Below are 14,813 nucleotides of genomic sequence, written 5' to 3'. Positions count from 1 at the left end.
AACTAGCTATTTACTAGTGTTTCTGCCCTAGGTTTAAGCGTATATTAGTCGTGCTATAACTTTTATCGACTTCGATACAATCCTTAGACTTTTCTTGAACTTCCTCCTTCATAAATTTATTCCATTCAATAAACTCTTGTTCAGGTTTTCCTTCACGATACATTACGCCTAGTCTTAAATGGAAATCTCTTCCACTTATTCTAAACTTAAAAACTTGGGTCTTACATTTCTAAAACGTGCGATCGAAGCCCTTTCGTCCATATCCGTTTGGTTTCGTTTGTTGACCAAACGGAGCTGCATCCACGTGTAATAAAACGAGCGAATTTACTCCCTGATCTTTTTCATCTTTGTGCAATTGCCTCCCTAATGTTTAAAAATAGAATTTCAAAAAATAAATCTTTAACAGATTGTAACAAAAAAAAATCATTAATTTCTTTCAGAAAAAAAATATCATTATCTTGAATGAAAACAAATCATTCATTATCAAAGTAACACAACCTAAAACATATTTAAATCAACAACAATTCAAGAAAAAAAATTGAATCTTCAATTCATGTTCGTTAACAAAACAACACCTTTATCAAGAATAGTAATAACAATTTTCTCCCTATTTCATCTTTCACTTTCAAACACATATTTCTCTCCAACTTTCATGAAAAAGCAGATCCAGCACAAACAAAAAACACATGAATAATGCAAGAAACCAGAAATCCAAGAAGATGGGAGGAGGTAAAACCCCAAAAAATTTAGAGAGGGATAAGCCCTTTTCATCTCATCAGATTTAGCCGCCCATTCATCTTTCGGAATCATCGTTGCCCTCTCTGGCTAAAATTCGTGGCCATTGCAAAACCTCAAAGCCACATCCAGATCTGCAGCAAGCCATCAGTTACTACCCAGAAAACCCTTAAATCATCAAAGCAACGAAACCCAGAAAGGAGAGTGGAACTAGGGGATTTGCAGGAGGTGATAGCGTTCCTTGTGAGCATACTGGGAGTGGCGTTCTACATGTTTAAGGATGATGTCCTCACTGAAGTTGTGAGAGTTGGGATTTAGGGATTTGAACAGAAAATATTGATGTCGATTTTATAGATGTGGGTTTTGTAATGGAGAATAGAAGATTCAGATCTAAAGGAGAAGATGTAGTGGATAAATTCGCTCGTTATATTGCACGTGGAAGCAACTTCGTTTGGTCAACAGACGGAACCAAAAGGATATGGACGGAAGGGCTTCGATCGCACGTTTTAGAAACGCCAGAGAGCTTGACCGCACGTTTTAAACACGGGGGATGCAAATCGCACATTTCTAAAACTTCAGGGGCTCAAACTGGAATTAAGCCTTCTTTTTTTTAGTTATAGCCCCGTCATGTTACCAACAGATATCGTATGTGAAATGGACATTTTAAATAAAATTACTAAAATATCTTTTCATACTTATCTCACATGAAGTATGTCTACTAAAATTTGTAATCACTATTTATTTTGACACCATAACTTTAATATTTGGTTTATTTCAATTGCAGTTATAAGTTTTAAAATGATTCAAAAGTTTTATAAGCAATTTTTTTCTTGAGTGGATTGATTTCTCTCTCAATCGTTAATAAAGCCTTCGTGCTTCACACGAGTACACTAGTTTATCTTATAGCTAGTTTGAACTTTACACGTTCATAATCCACAAGTTTGTCTTATCTTGCATCATTTACATTTTTCTATTTAAACCGCAATTCTTCTTCAAACTTGGGGAACTTGGCTAAGAAGCTTGTACGAAACTCTCCAAATGGCATGGATTTGTACATTGGCAAAGTGGTTCCATTATTCAGCAAACATTGTGCAGGTTCTATGATGGTTTTTAGTGATGGATAGATGAAATAAGCAACACTTGTGCGTGCCATGGTCGAATTTGTCACAACCCGGTGTTCCGCACCGACAAGCCTTCCATTACTGATTACCTAAAAGAGTCAGAGAGTATCACTTAATAAGAAATTGAGCTAATTGATTAAGTTACTCCAAATAAAGAAATAACCTTAATTAACTTGAAATTAAAATATGAATATCTTTCTTTAATTTTTAACGTGTAATCGTAATGTTAACTACTAATATATTGCTGAACACCACTCAGTATGTAACTTTGACAGAGTGTGCGAGAATAACTCTCAATCAGTTTCGATCCCCACACAATAAACTCGAGGGAAGAGATTAAGAATTTTAATTATGACTATATTTTGAATTCAGAACAATCAGCATCTGAATGGTAAACTAGATATGCCAAACAAAAATCAGAAAAAAGTAAATAATTGATATCTATATATGATTTGAGTACTTTGTTGAAACTACAAAATTTACCTGCAAGAGTAGACCAATGTTAACCACAAAAGCGTTGGGAATAGGGTCAACTCGAAGCCATTCTCCATCCTTGAGGACTTGAAGTCCCTGCACGTCTTGCTCTTGAAGTAGAATGGTGATAATGGAAGTGTCACGGTGCTTGGCTATGCCCAAGGTTAAGCTTGGCTCAGGGCATGGAGGGTAGTGATGTTGTAGCACTTGCGGGTTTTTACTAAGTTTACCGTGGAAATAACTTGGATCAAGCCCTAATCCTTCACTTAATAGCTCCAAAATCTCATGTCCAAGTTTCCTCATTTCTTGTGTATATTTTCCAACCACCTCACTAAAGAATTCCAAACGAAAACATTGATAATTAATTAGCAGTGTATATAAGTCACCTCATTTGTGATAGAGATGTCTAAAAAGTAAATATTGAGTAAATTAACTCGGATGTCTTTTTGGTATCTAGATACGAGTAGGATTTGAACCCAGGACTTGACAAATTTTCATCCATCAAGTACCATTTAGACTATCCATACCAGTAATTAAGTAAATATTTAGGGTTTAGGGTTTAGGGTTTAGGGTTTAGAGTATCCATCAAGTATCATTTAGGTTATCCATACCAGTAATTAAGTAAATTTCCATCCATCAAGTACCATTTAGGCTATATATAGACAACAAACGTTCCGATATCTAAATCTTTCGATCTATCCCTGGTTTAGACGACAAACGTTCTGATACCAATAGAAGTATTGAGTTATATTAAAAATTTAGATTCTTTTCCAAATGCTTGTATTTCTTATAGAATTTTATTGACAATCCCTGTAACAGTTGCAACGGCTGAAAGAAGTTTCTCAAAATTAAAATTGCTTAAATTAAATCATATCTAGGGTCAACCATGTTACAAGAAAGATTGAATGGTTAGCTCTTTTATCTATTGAAAGCGAAAAGCTAGAAGATTAATATAAAAAGTTATATTTTATATAATATACTAAGTTTTTTTAAAATTTTTGTATAAAAATGACCCCTTTAACATTTTTGCCTTAGGCTCCAAAATGTCTGTACACGACCCTAACTGCAGGAACCTCTACATGGTACCGCGGATCCAATCTTTCACGTTGTTTGGGGCCCTCGTGTTCCATGGAACATTTCTGTGTTCTTGTGGAAGGTGATTCTAGCTAAATCGTTTACCTTCAAGGGCTAATTTGTATCACCACATGAGGTTTTTTTTGAAACAGCCAAAGAAACTATTAACATTAAAGATAGAAAAAAGGGGAAGTGTAACACTCCATTTTCCTATTAGTAGAATATTTATTAATTTATTTTAATTATTATTAGGTTGTATAGTGATTTGAATAAATAAGTGATTTTACCATATAATAAGGTGATTATGAGATTTTATTATATAATAAGGTAATTAAGTGATTTTATTAGATAATTAAGTGAGTAGTTGGGAGTGGGGCCCATTATAAGACTATTTTAGGGTTAGGAGTGAAATAGAAAGAGAGAAATCAGAATTTGAGAATTGGAGGAGTTAGCAGAGTAGAAGAAAAGAAGCGTGAAAGAGAGAATGGGGGAAAAGAGAAGAAAACGTTGAATTTGATCTTCAAGAGATCATGTTTTTTGGATTGGTATGATAGTGGATAATGATAGAAAGCCTGATTTAGGAACCCTAGGATGCAGTTTTTTCTAAACTGAAGGTGGATAGTTGAATTTAGGGTTATGAATTGTGGGTGGAAGAGAGGGGGTAGCGAGCCGCGCATGAGGCTGCAGAAATTTACGAGCTCTTGAACCCTATTTCGAGCTGTATTAATGACCGAATATGAAGAAGTAGTATTCATAAAAGTTGTAGCCCTATCTGTTATAAAACTTTTGTCGCTGGTATCACGTCATTCCAACGTCTGTAGCTCGAGTTATATGTCATTTAGTGATGATAGGTTAAGCTGTCCCATTTCTCACGAACTACTATTAGTGTTAGATCTTTCCTGAATTCTTTACTTTGAATTTAGACTTACAGAGATTTACAAAACGTGTGTAAGGAACCATGATAAGAATATTGGATTTTTCATAGTGTATTTGATTTATTTAAAAATTCGCCAAAGTTGCGCAGAGAGATGTCGCGACCTGGCGAGTTGCACAGGGAGATGTCGCAAGATTTCGCACATCGCGAGTTGTGCAGGGAGATGTCGCGAGATGTCGCGACATGGCTAGTTGCGTAGGGAGATATCGCAAGATGTCGCGAGATGGCGAGCATGTCGCGAGTTTGTGGAAAATTGAGAGAAAATCCAGTTTTGTATAATTAATTTCAGAACCTGTTCAATATGAATTATATTTAATTTATATCTGTTTAATAGTTTATTATTTTGGTGTTGTTTTTCTGAATTGATGTTATGTGTTGAGTTGCTAAGTTACTGTGACTGCGAATTGTGTAATTGATAACATGAAAGCTATGTTTTGTGAAATTGGTGATGATTTCGTATTGTTGAACTTGTGATGAATATGCTAAAAAATTAAGAATTGGAGATGGTCTGAATATGCATATGTTAGTTGAGTTTTGCACAATACACTGCATAGTTGTCAAGAGGCAATGTTTGCTAGTTCTCGTGGAGGCTAGTGACTTGTCCCAAAATTGGAGTGGTTTTGAAAGCCTAGAGCTAGGGCTTTACTGGTGGTTATCTGTCTGGAGTGGACACAGTGATACCGCTAAGGATAACAACTTTGGTACCAAAGGCATTTGCGCGGGTCTCACTTGAGTCATATGTGTTGGGGAGTTGTTGATGCTAATTAATGATAATTGAGATTTTTTGAGATTTGATGTTGTGGTAATTGGAGACAATAATATTTGCTTACTGGATGCTATGAATTATGGATTATTGTCATAACTGTGAGATTGATTGATTATATTAAATTACATAATTTATTATTTATTAGTGAAGTGTGAATAATTAATGTGGAACATAGATAAGTTTTTACATTATTTATTATTATGTTTATCCATATGATATGAGTTCTCACCCTTTTGTTAGAATGATGTTCTATGCGACATCGCTCAGGTACCGAGGTTAGTGGAGCTTCTCGCAAGGGTTAGTTGGAGGAGTTAGTCTTTCATTTATGGTTTAGTTAAGGGAGTCATGCTCTATTATGTAACACGGAGAAACACTTAGTTTTGTACTTTGATGTTAAGAGTTATTTTATGAATTCTCTTTATTTATTTTTGGATTATGTTATATTTTGGGAGTTGAAATAAATCCGTTGTGCTATGCATATAAAGTTGGGAAATCAAAGTTGAAAATTATATTTATATATTATAAGCATGATAGGTGTTTTATTTTATGTTTCTGGAGAATAAATGTGATATTCTCTGTGTTATACATTTTACTCTAATTTAAACTATATTATTTACTCTGAGTATCACCACATGAGTTGAAGATGCTCGCTGCCCAATCTGTATTCAGGTTGAAGAAACTCTATACAATCGGCTGATTAAATTGTCTGGTAGCTGCAGAAGTTTGGATGAGATGGCTACAAATGATTGGAGTGGCTCACATCGCTTCCGATGGATTGCAATTCACATATGTTGCAACACTCTAGTAGTATATTAAACTCACAGCAGAATTTGATGCTCCAAGTTGTCTGGTTTGCAATTGCGTGGACCCTTTGGATGCATAGGAATCAAGTTATTTTTAATGGAGCTGTTGCGCGAGAAGGACCGGACTTGCTGGAGTGCTCCAATCAGAGCATGGCATTGGCTTAGAGGGAAGGTAAAAGGCTGTCATTTTTCTCTGTATGTATTAAAAATTGGGAGACCTATATATACTCAACCACAAAAGCTAGCTCAAGATCAATGTTTGGACTACCCTTATAAAGTATATTTATGCTCTATCTCTAGCTAATGTGAGACTTCTAACCATATGAATGGCTTGAGCAACTCATTCTCTGTCTCAAATCTGTGGTCTAAATCTTTCATCCGGTTTGCTGGGAGTTGGACTGATATGTTTCTGTGTATTATTTATTACTACTTGATCGATTGGCCTTATGTTGTTAAACCAGAAGGTGTGATTTTATTGGCAGCTTGATCGAGAAGGTGGTACCCTGCTACACTTGCTGGATGTTCACCGTTTTTCGCCTTGTTTTCTCACTTGTTGCTCTCTGTCTCGTTTTCGTTTTCTCCCCTTCTACTCCCCTGTTTTGTCTTGTTTCTTTACTGATATGTATTGTACTGTTTTCTTGGTGACTTTGCATTGGATGACACCCGTTGTGCCTTTTAATTGATTAATTGCAAACCAGACAACTTGGAGGTTTTTTTTTTGACAGGACAACTTGGAGCTTACCCAAAATAAAAGATATGTATTTTAGGGTTCGATTGGTAGAAAGTTTTTTTTTTAGCTAATTCTTGTAGCGTACGTTATCAAGAAGTAGCTCATTAATGAAATATATAATCTGTTTGAGCTGGGTTAATTTCTTGGTCCACATCAATTTATTGGCCATTTTAATATTATCCACTCAATCCCGTCATGTGATGATGATGTAATCACTTCTCAATTAATTGGTTTCAAATTGAAACTATTGACCTGTCAGTTCAAATCGCTCTCGAAGGACAAATATTCAAATTGAAATAGATATCATGAACAAATAAATTATATCACAAATTTTGTTAAAAGATACAAAATGATAATAACCCCAAACGGATCCAACAGAATAGCAGGTATCAAGTCAAGTAATATTATGCAAATTGTATGAGTATTATTTTAATAGATAAAATGAAAAAGAAGATTAGATTATTTGAAAATATTGTTTTATAAGTAATATAAAATATTGTTTTTTCATGAGAAGTATGAGCTGGGGGACATATGAGTTGGGTAGAAGAGGTCCAGGTTGAATTTCTAGCGGATGCAATTTATCTTTTCGATGTACTAAAGAAAAAGAGGTTGATAAGCAGGGCAGGCCCTGGGCCTGTGCAGGCAGACCCACAGCCCAGAGCCTTCAAAAAGAAGGGCCCAAAAAAAATCTCATTAAACTTTCCCAAAAAAAAAATTAGTAATTGCATTCAAGACCAGTTCTGTACTTATGTATTGGAGGTGTTCACAATTAATAAGAGAGGCATGCAGATACAAGTAACTTGATACTCCCTCCGTTCCTAATCTTTAGTTGTTTAAGGTTATGCACATTGTTTAAGAGTGCAATTATTGATATATTTGTTGACATAAATACCCTTATTTAATGTTGAGTTAAAGTGAAAAAAGAGAATGATAGCTATTGGTTAAAAAATTTGTTATGATTTTGATTGGTGAAAATAAGAGGTGATATGTGACAGATATAGTATTAAATGAGGGTATACATGAAATAAATTGAGAAAAAACGCATTAGGTTTGTAAAACAACAAAAGTTTTGGAATATAGACCAAAAGTTAAAACAACAAAAGATCAGGAACGGATGGAGTATTTATTTGTCATATTAAGAGTTTAATTAGCATTGGAATGCGGAATGTTTTATTAGATTCTTCTACCTAATTCACTAGATAAGTGAATATTAAAAAAAATTAAATAGATAATGTTCTTTTAAAAAAATTTATTAGGGGTCAATTTTTATTATTTACCTAGGGCCTCCAAAATGTCGGGCCGGCCCTGTTGATAAGAATAAAAAAGATAGGTGGATGTAAAGAGTAAAAGGCATAGGAAGAGCTAGAAGAAAAGTAAAATTTGATAATGCATCGTGCCCTTATGTCAATTCATCTCGATCCATTTGAAAAAAGTGTAGATGATGATCGCAATCGTATATGGAATTTGGATTTTTCAAAGAATTCTAATGAGGTTGACAGCTTGGAAGAAAGAGTTCGAAGATTGGCTGTGGGAGAGCAAATTGGATTGTATTTTTCTGGATCTGATGAGGTTGATCAAACAGTTTCAAGAAAATTAACAGTGAATCAGTGAATGCTTTGCTATTTGGTGAGGTGTGTTAAGGGTATTTGTTTTTGTGGTCTTCGTGGCTATGCTTGTTAGATTGGTGGGGTTTAGTAACAGTTATTTTAGAAGAATGTAGGTCTCTTTGCTCTTAATTTGTAAAGGGGTTCTGTTCTTTTCCTTCAATTTTTGAGGGTATTTTTAAGGTGGTAATATAAGTTTGGATGTTTAAGTTATATACTTATATCCATTGAGAATGATGGTTTCTCAAACTTTTATATGCTATGCTATTAATAAATTTTATTGTTAAAAAAATACAAATATAAAACATGAATTTAACTTATTTTTTTGACGAAATATTGTTTGATTAAAAATTTTAAACATGTCACATAATATTTTATAATCATCTATATATTTTTTTTTTCTCCTTTGGCCACCAGTCTCCATGGGGAAAGGGGCCCCACATGATTAATCTGGCTCGGGTTACGGTAGTGATGTCCCTGGTCACAAAGGGTTTTATTTTTTACCTCAGAGGGGATCGAACCCGGGCTAGAAGCCTAGGTGAAATCTCTTAAGGAAATACACATTCACCACTTGTGCCAACCCTTGTGGTTCATCTATATATTTTTAAGGGAATTGTCATTCAGACCCCCCATCCCTATTTAGACCCCCAAAAATATGGAAAATGCCTAAAATACCCTTAATGAAAAAAAAAATTGAAAAATACCCCTCCCTCCATCCTCACCTTCTTCCTAATGCTTTGTTGAAACCTCCCCCCCTTCACCCCCCTCTTACCACATACTCTTTCTTCTTCCAAACCCACTCACAACTTCCCACATTGTTGCCGGCCACATCCACCACCCACGCCACCGCCGCCGTCGTCCTCACCCAACACCATCACCAACGTCGCCACCGCGGTCATCGTTGTCACCCGACTTCTCCTACCTCGTTGTCGTCGTCATCTGTGATGGTACTGCACTCTAATCCCGATCTAGATCTATCGCACTCTCATTTAGCGTGAGCACCGTACTCTTTGTGTGCGTCAGGTTCGCACCTTGAGAGTGCGACAGGGACGCACACTAATAGTGCGTTTATCTGTTATATTTATCCAGACGCCTTGTTTAACCGCGTCGCTGTCGCACTTATAAGATGCATGTGTGACGCGCTTTCAACGTGCGATTAATACATTTTTGGCCTGTAACAGAAACAGTAAACAATTTGCATATTTTCTTTTGCATTTCAGGATGAGTCTCCCTGAGTCATATGAAGTGAACATGCCACAAGAAAGGCAATTAGCCAGTGTAGAAGATATACATGATGTGCCAATTGCAGCAGACTACACAGAACAATTTACCACAGACAGGGTATTTTCATAACCAATGAGTGAGTTTATGTCCAATAAGTTGAATTTATATGTGACGCGCATATGTGTTAATATTTTGTAGGTTTTTGCTACTCGGGGGGAGCTTTTGGATTGGGCTAAGAATGTAGGAAAGCAACATGGGTTTGTGATCATAATTAAAAGGTCTGATTGTGGGAGCAAGGGCCGTGGGAGTAAAGGCAGACAGGTGGCTACTTTGGTGTGCGAGATGAGCGGAAAGTACAAACCATACAAGCCTGTGTTTGTGCGGAAGGGGACAAGAACCAAGAAATGATATTGTCCGTTCAGGCTCAAGTCGAGATACACATCAGAAGATGGTTTGTGGAGGTTGACTGTAGTACGTGGCGACCACAACCATCAGCCAGCGAGACTCTGGTTGGCCATGCCTATGCCGGTCGCCTTACAAGTCAAGAAAATGATATGGTTGCTAAAATGGTTGACAATAGAGTGAAGCCAGGTAACATGTTGCTTGCATTGAAGGATGCCAACCCTCAGAATGTGACTACCATAAGGCAAGTGTACAATGAGCGGATGGCACACATTAGGGCCAAGAAGGGACAATTGTCAGAGATGCAGCACTTGATGAGGTTGTTGGAGGAAGATAGGTACACGCACTGGTCCAGAACTGAAGAGGGTTCCATGGTGATCCGGTCCTTATTCTTAGCCCATCCAGTTTCCATCCAACTATTCAACCAATTTCCTACTGTTGTCTTGCTTGATAGCATGTACAAGACCAACAAGTATATGATACCATTGTTGGAGATGGTTGACATGACATCAATTGGATTCACATACACAATCGATTTTGGCTACATGTGCATTGAACGTGAACCTGAAGTTACATGGGCACTTGAAAAACTAAAGGGGTTGCTACTTAAAGAAGAGGACATGCCTAAAGTCATGGTTACTGACAAAGACACTTCTTTGATGAACGCAATTACACCCACATTCCCTACAGCAGCTCACCTGCTATGCCAATTCCATATTGCTAAGTGTGTGAAGGCAAAGTGCAAGCTCACTATCCAAGACAAGGAGATGTGAGATGATGTCGGGGACGCATGGAATAGAGTCATGTATACCGAGTCAACAGAGGAGTTTAATGCCGGCATAGACTTCTTACGTTCACTTGTTGGGGAGCACTCTGACCTCATGAATTACATTAAGGAAACTTGGTTGTCGTTTAAGCACAAGTTTGTGAAGTATGCGATTGATCGTTACATGCACATGGGTAACACAACTACTAACAGGTACATTCTTAGACACTGACATTTCAATAAGTTTGCTACATTCATTAAGTATATATTAATGTGCACGTTATAAGTTTGCACAGGGTTGAAGGTGCACACGCAAAACTGAAAGCGTGCATCAAAGATAGCAAGAGTGACATGTGTGCGGCTTGGGCAGCTATACATAGGTGCACACTTCTCCAGCATACAAGGATTAATGCTGCTTTTCAGGAAAGTATCTTCATCAGAGAGCATACGTTAAAGGACAAGTTGTACGACAAACTACGTGGTGTAGTCTCAAGATATGCCCTCATGTTGATCGCAAAGGAGAAAACGCGCGTTGAAAAATGCGGCTGCACTATAAGGAGGACACACGGCCTGCCTTGCTCATGTCGCCTTGGTATGATGAACACTATTCCATTGATAGCAGTGGACCAACATTGGAGGAGGCTTACATCAACATCTGCACCTGATGAATCCCAACTTGTTTTGGGATTGAGCATTGCGACAGAGTTAGAAGTCATTGCAAAGATGTTTGAAGAAGCTAATGTTTCAAGAAGACAAACTATCAAAGAGAGGCTTCGGGAGATTGCATACCCGGATCAGACTTCTATGTGTCCTCCTCCAAACAAGTTACCTACAAGGGGTCGGCCCAATGAACCTAAGGGTTCTACCAAACACATTCCTTGTTCTTGGGAGAATGTTGATGCAATAGCTGGGTCAAAGCAAGCTAGCAACTCATCAGCTCCACAAGGCAAGGGGCGTAAGACCCGGTCGACAAAACGGAAGAGCATTCCTTCGAAGCAATCTGCACCTAAGAAGAGAAGCAAGAGGATAGCAAGCAACTCAGCTAAGCTCCCGCCACAGCACCCGAAAGACAAAGTTTACTCGGCCAACTACATCCATGAAGTGCCCGAATTCCTCCGTGAGTATGTCATTGACATTCACAATGTTGAAGATGATGGAAATTGTGGATATAGATTCATTTCTTCCTTGATGGGTAAGGGAGAACAAAATTGGAAGCAAGTCCGAGAAGACATGATAAATGAGCTTACATTACGGCAAGGTGTTTATCATGGTATGTATGGCACCGACAAACATTACGAAAAAGTACTACAAGCCTTGCATCTTGCTCCAAATGAGTTTGCAACGGAGAAGTGGTTATCCGTGCCGGATATGGGCCACATTGTTGCTACGATGTACTAGGTTGTGTTCGTGACCTTGTCGAATCGGGGGTGCGCCACCTACTTCCCTCTCACCGGTCCAGTGCTACATCCGCCAGAGCACCAGATTATATGTTTACTCATTGTCAACAACAACCACTGGGTGAAGGTACTGCTCGATATTACATTTAGTATGAATTTACCTTACATTACATGAACTTTATGAGATACTTAACAATAAAATTGACCATTATGTAGGTGATTATTTCAACTGACTTTCCTTTGCCAACGGTTAATCCACAATGGATTTATCATTGTACTCTTGAAGCTCGTGGTTGGCAGCTACCATACCTGGATTGCATGGCCCTATTCAACAAACTCTCCCGAGAGGCAAATGTAGACATACATAAGGTCGATGGAGGAATCATAAATCTCGCTGAAGATTAGTTTGCAAATTTTCATATTAGTTGTAATGTATCTTTGACAGATTATAATGTAAGATTTAACTTGAAGTTTATTAATGTATCAATGACAGATGTAATATAATCTTAGTTTCTGTTTCTGTTGTGTGAAAGTTTATGTTTCTGTTGGATTTCTTGTTTCTGTCAAGTTTATGAAAAACCTCGCACTACGGAACTGCGTCAACAATGCACGCTCAGGGTGTGATGCTAGCCTTTAAAAAGAGCGACTCATATTACGCACTTTGTAACTGCGCGACTAACGCACTTCACTAAGAGCGTATATGTGTCTCACCTATGTATAGTCAGACACTGGGACATCAACTCTGACACTAATTAATCGCACCTTAAACATGCGCCTGCAACGCATGTTTAAGGAGCGTCTACGTCGCTCCTTGGGTAGGTGCGAGAGAAACGCACTACAATGGTGCGTTTGAAAAGGGTAATTTCGGGTTTCAAAAATTTCCTTCGGTCTAAATATGGGTGGGAGGATCTGAATAACAATTCCTTATTTTTAAAAACTTTAACTTTTTATTAAAAAAATTACAAATTCAATGAATGGATCGATAGTTAAAAAAGCATTAGATTTATTTTGACATAAAACTTCAGAAGAAATGTGTCAAGAAATAAAAATGGCAAATAAATGTGAGAAGAATAATATATACTACCTACAAAAGATAGAAAAGTATACTATACGAGTAATTGGACTTGGAATTATATATGAAAGGAAAAGCTAGCTTTACCGGTATTTGGTTGGTTTATCAGGCCAGTACTGCATGTATTCCCCCGAAGGAGGACAAGGGTGTGTTAATGAGTCCTTCCAATATTTAATTGCATCTTTCTCATAATTCTCACTACTTGTATACATCTTGCACCTTCCAATTGGATCCTTAGAACATTCATTTACCTTTTCCTTTGGAGGCATAGCATGGAATTCTTTAAAAACGTTTAGCGTTTCCTCCACTAAATCCTTGGAAACTCTATGATTGATCACCTGCTTCACAATTAATTATTTGGATTGGTCAATTAATCTAGAGTAGTACATGTTTACTTTTATTGTACGTAGCCTATTTTCTTATTTAAGAGAGATCATGTTCTCAGGAAATTTTTGAAGAATATAAATCCTTTGCTTTTGAAAAAAAAATTAACCTGAAAAAAGCCGTACTGCTCGGAGGCTTTCAAAATGTGTTTTATGGTATCCGCGCGATCATTGTGTCGATCTCCAAGATCAATAACAGGAATTGACATACATGAAGGGCTCATGAACCTGCAGCCAGGCCTGCTTTCAAGGGGTTGAACATAAGTTGGAGGCACGGAGGAATGGCCATGAAACCAGCTTGACACAAGCCTCTGATCCAAGCTCTCCATGGCTAACTACTAGATATCTTGAACTTCAATTTAGATATATATGCACACTGTCCTTTCAATTTGAAGAAAAACATGAGCTCCGTGTCCTCTTCTTATAGTCTATGCAGTTTATTTTTTATTGTGCTTTTTATTGTTGTTTTATTTTTTATTTGCAATGTAAAGATGCTACGTAATACTATATAATATAATTAATGAGAGCACCACTATATAGACCAAATGCAAGAACCACTGTTCCCACCAATCAAATTGCTTCTTGACAGGAATCATGAGTTGTTTATCTGTAAAAAAGATGAAATGATTGAATCACTATTTGCAAGAACCACTATTAATTCTGGCATTTTGTTTCGGGATGTTTAGAATTCTCATAATTAATTGAAATTGTATTGTTTTTTAGTTGTAGACTCTTCTATTAATTAGATTTAAGAGTTAAATATATTCGATTTCTCAAGGTTTATCTATATGATAATTCACTCCATTCTAATCTTAAATATACACTTTATCTCACCCTGTTTAAATTTTGCTACAAAATATGAGAATCGGTCACAAAATCTTTGATAATGAATGATAAAGACAGAATTAGAACTATATTCTATAAAGGGGTGATGTTAGTAGCAAAAGTCGTAACTAATTCAAAATTTTAAAAAAGAAATATTTTTCAATCTAAAAAATACATCACTAATACATGCAAAATTTAACAAATATTTCAAATTATCGAGTGATTTTAGATAAATTTAAATTAGTGACAACTTTTGCTACGAAAATCACTCCTTTATAGAATGTGTCACTAATTCTATCACTACTATTTAGATTTTATGATGAATTCAGATATTCAACCGTAAAAGTTGAAAAGGGTGAGGTGGAATGTAATATTCCACTAAATATGTCTTTAATAAATAATCATGAAAAATGATAATAAATATTTCTATGATTTTATAGAAGTTTTATACAAAAGGACACAAAGTATGTCTTTTAAGACTCTATTAGAGATTTAGAGGTCTC

General features: G+C 36.6%; 1 protein-coding gene across 1 annotated transcript; it reads right to left on the bottom strand.

Moving 5' to 3' along the window:
• Positions 1–1,611: 1,611 nt before the first annotated feature.
• Positions 1,612–13,918, bottom strand: LOC130732040 (hyoscyamine 6-dioxygenase-like). The gene is made up of 4 exons (XM_057584171.1): positions 13,596–13,918; positions 13,190–13,440; positions 2,340–2,661; positions 1,612–1,945 (listed from the first exon to the last, which is right to left on the bottom strand). The coding sequence occupies exons 1-4, from the start codon at positions 13,812–13,814 to the stop codon at positions 1,706–1,708; spliced, it is 1,032 nt and encodes a 343-aa protein (XP_057440154.1). The 5' UTR covers positions 13,815–13,918; the 3' UTR covers positions 1,612–1,705.
• Between the last annotated feature and the right edge of the window lie 895 nt (positions 13,919–14,813).

Source organism: Lotus japonicus, chromosome 1 (genome assembly GCF_012489685.1).
Source record: "Lotus japonicus ecotype B-129 chromosome 1, LjGifu_v1.2".
Lineage (NCBI taxonomy): Eukaryota > Viridiplantae > Streptophyta > Magnoliopsida > Fabales > Fabaceae > Lotus > Lotus japonicus.
This window is presented reverse-complemented; position numbering and strand designations above follow the sequence as displayed.